This window comes from Lingula anatina, chromosome 7 (assembly GCF_051362555.1).
Source record: "Lingula anatina isolate TDL-2025a chromosome 7, LinAna3.0, whole genome shotgun sequence".
NCBI lineage: Eukaryota > Metazoa > Brachiopoda > Lingulata > Lingulida > Lingulidae > Lingula > Lingula anatina.
In genome coordinates, this window is record NC_141773.1 from 676,365 (window position 1) to 688,824 (window position 12,460).

A 12,460-nucleotide genomic window follows, 5' to 3' on the forward strand; every position below is an offset into this window, starting at 1 on the left:
CTTATCTAAATCTCCTAGCGTCTTTAGTAAATGTATGGGCTTTCAACGAACCGGAATAAGTTCAGATACCAGAACCTTACTAGTTTTCCAACCTTACTTGTGAAACTATGTTAGTTTAGGCCTACTATATATAGCCTTTAAGGGTTTAGAGTGGTGAATTTAGAGGGGGGTCAGGGCCCGCGAAAAAAAATTCTGGTCCCCTCTTGAAATTACATTTTTGACTAGCTTAATCATAGTTTTAACCGTACCAAATGGCACCGTTCGCCCTCTAAATTACGTAAGATTTTCGCGGGCCCTGAACCCCAGTGGCGTGGGGGGGGGGGGTCGACTTTCCATCTGCAGACCCCCCTTCAAATAATCCAGGATCTTCCCCTGGTCTACGAAACAACTACAGTGGGTAGGCCTATCCCCCCCCCCCAAAAAAAATAAATAAATAAATAAATAAATAAATAAAAATGATTTTAATTCATTCATTAGTAGGCTACATAAAAAGATAGACAAAAATAAACCGAAACACATTTAAGCAAGGAATTGAGTTTTCACTTCTGGACCGTGCACGTCTAACAACTACCGTAACTTGTAACACATCCGACAGCGTTCTACGAGCCGTTAACCTTGACATGTACATATACGTTCTACATCGCTAGGCCTACGGAAGTAGATTAATTAGCATATAATTTCCCCACAGATGGAAGCTAGTGTGCAGTAATGCCTAATCAACCCAAAATAAAGTCTTATTATAGCTCTTCCTGGTGAGTACTGAGAGACCTACCTCTAAAGTTACAGCTTAATATGTTCAACCATTTTGTTTCACTTTGTCACAAATGCGGACTAGTATATATCGGCATTGGGGAATTTTCGTGTTTTTAATACGCATGCGCGCGTCTAAAAATAGTACGGTTTTCCCGTCCGTGGTCAGCAGATCAAAAGAAGAAACAAAACATCCTCTAGCTGCGCCATTCTGTGACAGAAGTGTGATTAAAATAAAGTGTCGAACCCTTCTTGAATGACAAATTGCAGATCGTAAGGTGAGTCTGTTTATCGAACTCAACTATATAGGCCTACACAATTCACTATGTCAGCATACGGCGAAACTGACGTCCAATGTTTTTACTTTCGCTTCATGCACTATACATCCATGATACGTGTGTAGGGTGGCGTAACAGATAAAGACAACTCCTAGCTAGGTCAAAACAACGGGCCGAGACTGGAAAAATCCGAGGGAATAACAACGCATATCATCTAAAATCTACCACTGATGTTTTTGAAATTATAATGATAATATTTTTTAATGAGCAGCGATATGTTTTACATTTAAAGGCATTCTAACTATACAAACAGTATTATAAAGCACACATTATAGCCTAAGGAGATACAGGATAATGGATAGGCCTAGGACTATTCATGTTTTATTTAAGAAAGTACTTGTACTTAAATGTGCTGTAACAGGCCTTGGCCTATAGTATAAATAGGCCTATAACACGTACCAGTAGCCTACATGTTTACTGAGGCAGTTGACACAGAAATAGAGCAATACAAACCCTCACATAGCCGCAAGTACTGCAGCTGTGACTGTGAAAGTGGCTGTGGCTGTGAAGTTTGCCGTGTATCGGTTTAGTCACTAGATTTCCTACATGTAGATGTCAATTAAGTGAGGGATGTCCTATAGTTTTACTTCTTTTTCCTCCGCCTCCGCCTCCCCCCCCCCCCCCTCCCCTGCATTCGCCTTTCCCAGATAAATTTAGCCAAATACTTCACGTATAAAATTTTGACATTTTGTCATTATAAAAGAATATCATGGCAAAATATCGCAAAACAAAGTGATCAAATTTTAAAAGGTCGGGACGACCTGGATCAAAGTCCAACCATTATCCGTGTAACGCTAACAAGTTTTTAAGTCATAAAGCAGGTTTTTAAAAAATAATTTTATATTAAATATTGTTAACCCTAACTCTAACCCTATTATTTAATATTATTATATGTTTACAAAGTGTGCGCGAAGAAAAAACCTGATCAATTTTACCGTAACCAGATATTATATATTCAGTGTCAATGCGTAATTCACCCTGTTATTTAGACAAGGAATGTATAAAACAGAATTACTAGTATATATTTCCCTATATAGGCCCGGCCGGTGACCTAAGGCACGGAGTACCAGTATAAAGACAACTCAGAGCACAGGGGGATAGGCTATCAGTGCAGAAATGAGCAACCGCAGCGCGTCCCCCTCAAATAACAGTGACAGTCCTAAGCCCCCTTGGGCGAAACAGGTGAGTGCAGTTTACTGACGTGGAGTCTTAGGCAATAGTGGCATCACTAGATTTAACGTGCCGTAATAAGGCACTGGTGGGTATAAGTATAAATAACCCCCCCCCCCCCCCCAAAAAAAAAAAAAATAATAAAAATAATAAAAATAAAAACTACCTTTACTAATTAAAGGGATAGAAATTGCTTTTTTTGGCCAAAAAATGGATTTTCCAGGGGTAATGGACAATTTTCTCATACTTACCAATGTTTAATAAATTCATTCCGACATTCAAAGTTAGTCCCTTTTTTTTCTAAAGAGTTTGGTTTATAGTAATATTCTCTTAAGAGATTATTCCAAAATGTGGCCATCAGTGGAGGTCACATGATGTGATGGCAGGCACAAATTCCAGAATAATCGCGTTAACTGCCGTTTTGGTTTTAAAATATAATTTATTATATTTCTGTGGTGTTTGTATTTATTCACTTTTATTACTATAATATTATTCTGTTTTATAACTATTTTAAAATGTCAGTTTAATATAAGCTTTATTGTAATAATGAACTGGTGGATAGAGTGTGTGTGAGTGTGTGTCTGTGTGTGTGTGTGTGTACGTGTGCATATGTGTGAGTGTGTGTATGTATGTGGCTGTATATGTGCGCGTGCGCGCATGTGTGTGAGTGCTTGTCTGCTTGCTTGTATGATTGTGTGCGTGTGTGTACACACGCATGTGTGTTCATGTGTGCGTGTATGTGTGTTTGTGTTGTCAAAAAAAAAAAGGGGGGGAGGAGAGAGGTTCCTCTCATCCGGTCACGCATAACTTACATTTTCATAAGTGGACGAAATAGAGCAAAAATAAGAACAAAAAACAAGAATTTGCTGCTATTTTTTTTCAATATAAAAATATCATAGGTTATTACCAATTTTTCATTCACCCCTTGTACTATTTTACTTAAAATCAAAATTCAAAATTTACTGACTAAAATTGCTTTGAATAACTTCATTTGGTCGGGTCACGTAATGTTCTGCACTGGTTTGCTATTTTGTCTCTTTTAAATGAATGTTGAAATCCTAACAAAGTCATCGCACTGCGCCTCCCCCCCCCCCCCCCCCCACACACACACACGCACACGCACACACACACTGGCCTGGCCTTCGAATATTCCATGAGAGAGCCATGAAAAATTAGAGGGGGGGCATATCGCGCATAATTTTCATTTCATTGTAGGTTTTTTAAGCACGTAATGTATATATTACGTATCTTATCTACTTTTTATACTTATTCAAGTTCACAAATATATCATATACCGAGTGATACTTAAGCATACAGTTCTTAATCCAAATGGCATATAATATTAAACGTCTATTTATTTAGTAGGCCGCTTATCTAGTAATTTCTCTAATCTTTTCCCATGCCTTTGGCTCTATTCCCATAGATTTTAGATCGATCCATCCCCGCGGGTAGTCTCACTAGATTACTTTCAGATAATCCCACTTTAATGTCCGTCCCACCTACTACAAGCTGTAAGGGGGTAATTAACTTTCGTGTCCGCCCGGCTGACAGCTATTTATCGTAAACCCCCAGGGAGTTAGGTCGATCTAAAGTAGGTCGATCTAATCTATGGAAATGGGGTGTTTGTGTTAACTTGATGATATCATTGTAGATGGGGTGTCTGCCCAACTCTGTACAGCTTATATTGTAGCTTGTTAATCTTCCTGGCGCCATTTGCACGTTAATAAAGATGGATATTTATGTATGGTATAAAGTAATCTTTTGTTTTAAACTCTTAGGACCGCACTTCATACTTGCAAGTGATGATTTGATTTAATTACAAAAAGTATCATTATCAGTTTCATATATTTTAATTGGTTTTAGTTTTGAGGGGAAAAGTGTTTTTAGTTTCAGGTTTCCCCCTTCTTTTTATCACGCGGTTGTGAAAAAGATTAATGTTTAAATAAAAGGGAAAAGAGAAAGAAAGTTTGCTTCTAGTGTCAATATTCTGTGGTTTATCACCAATTTTCTATTAACCGCACGTTGTATTTTACGGTATAGATAAAGTACGAGGCGCTGAGCTTTACGAGAAATAGAGCAGGTAATTGGCGAGGCGAAGCCGAGACAATTATCTGCTCTATTTCTCGTAAAGCGCATCGCCGAGTGCTTTATCTGGCTTAAAGCACGAGTAATTATCCCTGTGCACTGGTGCGTGGAATGCATTCGTGGATGACGTAACTTTACACGAAATAAAGCACGGCGCGACCTATTGTCTTTTGACAGGAGAGTGCTTTAATGAACCTTACTGAATAAAAAAATCAAATATTAATTTTAATTTTCAATGATAAGCTACTGAAGCATAGAATTGCTTTGAAAGAATTAACGTGGAAAAGTCATTATCTTTGAAAGTTTGTATAATTTTCGCGTGTAAATACAGAAACCTGTAAAGAGTCATAGTTTTTTGTCCCCTCCCTCCCTCCCCACACGCGCACATATACAGTAAAGACACACACGCAGAAAACATGTACACACGCACGCACACATACACATACCCCCTCCCCCCTCCTACCCCCTCCCCTCGTGCTCGACCCACCTTTTACAAATTTTTATCAAATCCCATTATCTATTTTCATTGCCAGTTGGACAAGGTGCGGAGAGAGGTTCTACAGCAGACAGTGAGCGTGGGGGATTTCCTCAACCTCACCGAACGCGTGGCTACTATTGAGACCACATTACACAGAATTGAGGCTACTTTAACGCAAATTGAGGAGCAAAATGCAGCTTCCGAAGGTAGTGGCATTTTTTATATTAAATGCTTTATAATTGCTAGACCATCGGCTTTTTACTTACGCAGAATATTTTTTATTTATGGCATGTTATTTCATCTCTTCAGTTGCATTCATGAAAACGTGATGATATATTCTCAGTCATATTTTTATATTATGTGCCTGTTCGTTTTAGATGTAGCAGTACCACCAAACAGCGAAGTTCTCGTGTGTCAGACAAAACCTATCGAAAGTGAAAGTGACACCAGTTTGATAGACCTCGTAAAAAGTAATCGCAGCCAGAACCCTACTGTAGACGACATATTTTCTATGTCAGAGTCCTATAGCGACTTGGGGTCTATTCCCGTACTAGTAGCTCCAGTCATCAATGAGAAAATGCTCCTGGATTTCTCAGACGATACTTCAAAAACAGAGGTTTGTGTTTTTAGCTTCATATTATGATAATCAGGAGCACGGAATTAGGTATGTAAAGTGATAATGATAAACGACATTTTAATTGTCCCTGCATGGCATTTACATGGACAGTCTGTGTCATTTGACACTAGCACAAGGTATTTGTACACATAAAATGACACCAGGCTAGTAAAAAAAGGTTAAGTTTAATATGTAACACCAGCCTACTTTACATCCTGATTGCCTAAATATCCAGTAGCTTTTTACAAAGGTACTTACAACTTAACAGTATACATGGTGCATGCACTCTTGTATATATCTGTTAACAGGAAGGGTTTACATGCACATATATGTATATTTGACGGCAATTCGTCTATAGCACTGTGTCAGTTTACAGAGCTGTATTTGTCTTGTAGAGCGACCATTTGGTAAACTCTGCTGAACAGGATGGTCAACCAAGAATCCCGGTTATAACCACAACAACACAGCTATATGGAGAATGGGATCCACTGAGGAATCAGAACTTGTATGTGTACATATCACAATATTGTATACGCCACCCCCACTGTTTTTTAATATGGTCAATATCTATCATACTGGTAGATGTTACATATCACCTGTAGTTCGTATCATAATGATGAGCATGATTTGTGTCAATCAAAAAGGTGACGTATTTTTGAGGGTATTTACTTTTCATTATTTGTATTGTTTCAGAGAATTTTTTATTTGTATGAAATGACATGATATATATGAGAAACAACAATTTTTCTATCCCAAATTATTGGGGAATATTACTGTGAACTTGTTTGTATAAATATAGAAATTATGTTACTAAATCACTGATTTCAGTGAGTCTGGGCGAGAACAGAAGGTTACAGAGATGTCGAGAGGAACACAGACTGAGATTTTGAAACCCAAAGGTAAGTTGTGTCTGGTAGCAGCTTTTGATATACTGTAGTATCAGACGAAAATCCATGCATCATTTATCATTTGAAACTAATGAAAAAATTAATAATTCCTGTTCAAACTATGGACTTGTTATGATATCCAGGAAACTATCTATTTCTCCTATGCATTGCTTGTATTCCAGATCATTTCTTTAACTTAAAATAATTTAAATCAAATTTTGATCAATCTCCCCCTTTCCTTTGTAACTTGTATTTCAAAATTGTAAATTCTATTAAACATAAATGAATTTTGGGCTAAATATTTTACTCATTATTATTATTATTATTAAGGAAATGATCAGGAAGAATCAAACATCTGTTTCAGTTAATGAACAAAGCGCAAATCCTGAGACACCTATGTCGACGCCAGTATTAACCCCCATAGTAGCTATCAGCAGCGGCACCAAAGCTCTTTTTGAGCAGTACCGCTATCCCTTGGCGGCGGTGGACCTCAACCTCTTAGCGTCCTGTTTAGTGAAGGCTGGGGTGTTCTCAGCCTGGGAGGGCCAGCGTGTCCAGTCTGTCCAGTCGATGTCGGAGAAAGCCCGCTGTGTGCTATCCGTGTTGCATTATGTCGGGGACCGTGCTGTGGGTGCCTTGAGGAAAGGACTGGCCGACATTGGGGAAACTGACCTCGCTCAGCTGCTGAAGAAAAGAAAAGGTATTTGTATTTGTTAAGAACACTTGCTTATTTTTCTTTTTCTTTTTCTTTTTCAAATATTGGATTTAATTTTACTTTAAAGCATCTGTATGAAACCTGCAAAGACATTAAAGCATGCAATTGTTACTCAATAATTTATTTTAATTTTCAAGATAAAATTGACATGATTTAGCAGTATTCTTTATCATTTATTACATATTTTGTCGTATTTTACAGCACCCCCAACAGTCCAGGTATCATTTTCTCTGAGCTTCACAGCAGACAGTTACAGTCCTGGGGACGCCAAGAGACTGAAAGAAGCAGGTGGCGTTTTGCAGGCCAAATGGAAAGACGCCTCCTGGCGGACCTCTGTCACCAAGACTTTCCGAATGGCTGGGTACCAAATCAAGTCCATGGACGCCAACAGCATGACGCTGTCCTTGCAGTTCCACAAATTGTCACTGCTGGATAGTTTTTGGGGAGCCCTTAGGAGTGCCCACCCCACTTCACTCACACCGACTCTTGGGAAGATCGTAGTTGATAAGGACGTAAAGGAGGTCGTGAAGGATATGGAGCTAGCTGTTTGTATCCATAGTGGTTTGACAGTGGAGCAATACTTCAAGACGAGGAGGGATTTCATGTTCAGCAGTAAGTCGTCTTGTCTGGTATCAATCACAGTCGCATTTGTGTTAGTATGCTACATAGTGGTCTTATTATTTCCATTTCCTTGATATATGTCAGGATATTGCAATAATAAAATACAAAACAATCTTTCAGTTCTTTAGGCAACAGCAAATTCGAAGTTAAGCACGTGTGACATGTGCTTGATTGTTTATGTTTTGAAAACAAGAAAGAATTGCATACAATTATAATTTACAATTGCTAATCGTGGAGGAGGTTAAAAAGGGTGTGTGTAAAAGGTTTGCAACAAGCAGAATAAATATCAATGCATGCGTATGTGGTTGATTACTTTACAGAACTCTGTACAAAAGATGACTCCCAGGGGATCTCTAGACCAAAGAAACACAGACACGCGGATCATTCAGCCATAAGTGCCCTTGACCTTTGCGTAAATACAAACCAGTTCAGCCAGCTGACAGCAGATACTGAGTCTCCCTTTGAGTCCGTATTTCGCGCGTATTCAATCCAGAAAAACAAGGACAAAAAGCTGAAGCAGACTCTAGGGGACATGAGGAGACAGATTCTGCAGTGCGGGGATGAAAAAGAGCGTTTACAAGAAGACATAGCCAACTACAGGGATTGTATCGTGCCCGGCCTGGAGAACGACAAAAGACAGCTTGAGACGGATATCGCTGACATGGAACTGGAGCTTCAGGTAGGACTTAGTTGTATAGAGCAGGCGCGAATTGTCTGAAGCGCATGTGCGTATTGTCACAAGGAATTTTTTTAAAAAATTCGTTCACATGCTGCCTTTCGTCCATTTTACGTCAATTTTTCACCAGGCACCAAGTTCATGTTACACATACAATGTAAACACTAAATGGAACAATGGTCCTTTTCTAGATCATAAATGTACATTGCATTCCTTAAATTTGTTCTGGTTATTTTAAGATCATTTAAAGACACAAATTTAAATTCGGAGCGCAAGTTTTGGTTATTTCAAACTTCTTTAATCAGTTTTTTGTTTTTATTGACTTCAAGGAAAAAGACAACGAGGTTCAGAAATGGAAGAGATTAGTGGATGTGGACAAAGAGATTCTAATTAAAGAGAAAGACAAAGAAGTGGACGATGTTTTGGCTGAGTTGCGGGGCAAAGAAAAGGAAAACACTCAACTCCTCGCAGATGCAGAAACAGCAAGAATAAAAACCGAGAGTTTGAACGAACAGTTAGCTGAACTGGAAGCCATATTGGCTACAAAAGAAAAAGCGATGCGCGGGATGAAGAAACAACTGGAAGAACTAAAAAATTCTGGAGAAGGACAATCAAAGGGAGTAACAGCGGCAGCTCTACCAGCTGCTATTTCTCCCATCAATGTGTCTCGCGCGAATGGCCATTTTGCTGTTCCTAAGCAACCACCACACCAGTCTAAGCCACAGATCCAAAAACACGCGAGATTCCGAGAGAGTCAAAACGTCGTCATTGAAAACAGTGACGAGTTTTATGAGAGTTACCACGAAGACGAGCCCCTGGGGACAGGTGGTGTGGAACCTCCGGCCGAGAAACGAAGGAGTAACGTGGCTCAGATAGACTTGAGAAGGGGTCTGCGCACCATGGCACAAACGATGGCACCGAGTTTTGCAACTGGTAAGTTCATTTCCTCATTTTTGTGACGACATGAGGCCAGCTCCATCCTTACTTAACACTGAAAACCTTTAGTTGTAAATGTACATGTATAGTGATTTCAGTATATTTCATGTGTAGCCAATATGCATGTACATATAGGTTGGCTATTTATTTTGATGTACTAAATGATTCCATAGGCATATTGCATTTGATTAAAGAAATAATGTAATAGCTAGGAAATAAGTATATGTAGTTATTAGATGTTATGGAACGAAATCAAGGGATAAGTTTACGTACTTGGATGTAGTTGGGGTGTATATATGCCTTGCGGTTACCTTGGTTTAAACAATGTTTATTGCATCATGTATAGGCCTTGGGTCCGGTTCAGTGGAGTATACAAAGCCGAGATACCATGCAGGTCCACTACCTGTTGGATCGCGCGTGCGCAGAGGACCTGACTGGAAATGGGGCAACCAAGATGGCGAGGGTCTTGGCACTGTCGTAAAAGATGACAATGTTGGTATGTACGGACCAGATACGTATACGTTATTGTAAAGGTTACATTTTAAAAGTAACATTTCGTGAGCATTGCAAAACCATAATGAGAAACTTCTATTTCTTGTACACTAACGCGCGGAATGTGAAAGAACAAACCAGCCGTACGACATTTTGTTACAAATGTTCATGTACATGTAATTACCCCACAAATATGTGTATTTTCTTCAGGGTTGCTGTCTGTGCAGTGGGATCATAACGACGAGGTGAACATCTACAGGTATGGGGTAGAGGCGGCCTATGACATCCTGGCGTCAGACGAGACCAGGGAGCTGCAGCCAGGGGAGACCATTGCTGTTGGAGTGGAAGTACAACTAGGTAGGTACCAGTATCCTGTTGGCCACTGTTTCAAATAGCCTAATACCGAGACCAGTCTTTATGCAAGTTTAACATGAGCAGTTGAGATGTAGATATAGGCCTACACATGCAACGTTCTCAGCGCATCTTTATTCAAAGTCATCTGTATACTAAGAATGCAATCACATTGGATATTTGTCGTCTTTATTCAGAGTCAGTTATATACTTTGAATGCTATCACATTGGCTATCCACTGTCTTTTAATTCAGAGTCCGCTATATAGTTTGAATACAGCCACAGTAGGTATCAATAGTCTTCCCTCTGTTCTGCAGGGCCTGACTGGATGTATGACCCTTACACTGTGGGTGGCCGCCATGCAGTTGGGTATGTCTACCATGTATCTGAAGACGGCTTTGTAAAGGTAAAGAGAAGATTGCATTTTGTGTATAACACATGTTAAATAGAAGACATGTAATGTGTAAAATAGAAGACATGTACATTGTAACACGTTATACAGAAAACATGCTATATGTAACATAAGCTATATAGAAGACATGCATGTAATATGTAACACGTTATATAAAAGACGTTATATATAACACGTGTCCATCTAGTTTCTTGGTGCGTTCAAAATATGCCTACGTGTCAATGTAAAGCTTTTTTATTGTAACCTAAACGGTAAAGAGACTGGCGTCATCGCGGGCGTAGCGGCGCACATTTGTGCTTATTAAAAAACAAAAATGTTTTATTCACTTACTTTTTTATATGAGTCGAACTGCATCAAACCCAATAGCATGCGTGATTGATTTCGCCTAAGCTAGATACTTACCACAAAAAGTTCTTCACTTTATATATAATTAGCTCTTTTTCTAAAATTTTAAAAAATGTTTTTAAATTTATTTTTGCCAGGTTCGCTGGAAGAACGGTCAACGAGTGTTATGTCGTTTTGGCTTTGAAGGAAATTATGACGTATTAGTCAAGTAAGTATAACACAAGTGCAAGGCTTATTACTACTAGCTCCTGGGAAGACCTTAAGTAAACTCTTACGATAATTTTGTATTTCGATGTTACTACTATGTGTTAAGTAAGCCTTATTACAAACAATTCCTAGGAATTTCTAAAATAAACACTTACAAAAATTTTGTATTTCGATGCAACTCCTTTGTCCTTTGTGTTTAGTGCGTTTTTGTAAAGCCCAATTTGCAGAGGCCTTTGATTAAGGTTCACTACACTACATTACAATACAATATACTCACAATTGATTTTGACCAATTAGTTTTGATTTATTTATATGGATTATCATCACCGTATACTACGTTGTTTCTTGATTTTTCAGAGGGCGAAATACTTGATTGATAGAAAAATGCTGGGAATGCGGAAATTGATTTAACTATAAGTTATCACGCCGCTGATCGCTACCGGTTATGAAGGAGACTTCCTCTACACGGAATCCAAGGCAACGCACTTAGCTGTGCAAATGCAATGCAAAATAATATATATGTACAAACATTTTATTTATGCCCCCAATGCTTAGGATTAAGACAAAGGGAACAAATTGTACCAAAACTTTAAATTGGTTGGACCTTGTTTACGTTTAAACTGCGAAAGATGTGACATAAAAAACAGGAAAGAACAAAGATTCATAGAGGAGGTAAAAGTAGCATTTTTTTCTGTATATGACTAAGATTCAAGATGATTATCTAAAAGTCTTGTATGCAAGCCATTTTTAAAATGTAGGCTGACAAAGACGTACCTGTTTGTATCCAGCTTGGCTTCAATCGCCCTTTTCAGAGATGTGTCCAGGCTATCGGGAGTGGTTTTAATGTATACCTTATACACGGATTTGAAAATGTCTAAAAGTCATATTTATATGTTAAAATGTCCTGCGAGGTTTCAGGCTCTTATCTTTTCTAATTCAGGCCTGAAAAACAATGCAAAAAGTCATAAGATGTATCTGATGTTGATTTTTTTTACATCAGAGGGCTCAAGGCCGAAATTGCCGGTGGATATCTCTCCAAAAAGGCGTTCAAAGTTTAAGTAATGTTTTCGTTTTGATACTTTAAAGTGTGAATGGATTGGTCTTGTTTTGATGTATATTAGTATTTATCTTACTAAAATAACATTTTGTTCAATAAAAACCTTTGATCTGTAGGACACGAAAAAAGTACTGACTTGGTGCGATACATAAATGGGCAAAATTTTGTGGTGGCTTTCTTATCAAAGAGGCGGGGTATTTTCTCATCATTTATTTGCCAAAGAAAGGTCACATCGGATATGCCTCACTGCAGTTCACTTTTAACCGTCTCTGCATAAGCAAATACGGAATAACCAATTTATCATTAATAGAAAAAAAACTTACT

At 38.5% G+C, this 12,460-nt stretch overlaps 2 protein-coding genes across 4 annotated transcripts in view; one reads left to right on the forward strand and one right to left on the reverse strand.

Annotated features, from left to right (window-relative positions):
• Positions 1 to 858, reverse strand: part of LOC106157515 (uncharacterized) — a 33,357-nt gene extending 32,499 nt beyond the window's left edge. For both annotated transcript variants that reach the window (XM_087017501.1, XM_087017502.1), the window contains exon 1: positions 773 to 858. The gene's annotated coding sequence lies outside the window, so the exon portion shown is untranslated. The remainder of the gene's footprint in view (positions 1 to 772) is intronic.
• A 41-nt stretch (positions 859 to 899) lies between these two features.
• Positions 900 to 12,273, forward strand: LOC106178850 (uncharacterized). 2 transcript variants are annotated; one of them, XM_087017504.1, is made up of 15 exons: positions 900 to 1,028; positions 2,126 to 2,270; positions 4,877 to 5,027; positions 5,199 to 5,437; positions 5,833 to 5,942; positions 6,266 to 6,336; positions 6,689 to 7,024; positions 7,241 to 7,651; positions 7,981 to 8,339; positions 8,666 to 9,269; positions 9,619 to 9,768; positions 9,975 to 10,121; positions 10,433 to 10,521; positions 11,010 to 11,080; positions 11,437 to 12,273. In XM_087017504.1, exons 2-15 carry the CDS (start codon positions 2,205 to 2,207, stop codon positions 11,450 to 11,452), a joined length of 2,820 nt encoding a protein of 939 aa, XP_086873630.1. In that variant the 5' UTR covers positions 900 to 1,028; positions 2,126 to 2,204; the 3' UTR covers positions 11,453 to 12,273. The 2 variants fall into 2 exon arrangements, with proteins under 2 accessions (XP_086873630.1, XP_086873631.1); XM_087017505.1 differs by having other exon boundaries at positions 5,205 to 5,437.
• The last annotated feature ends 187 nt before the right edge of the window (positions 12,274 to 12,460 follow it).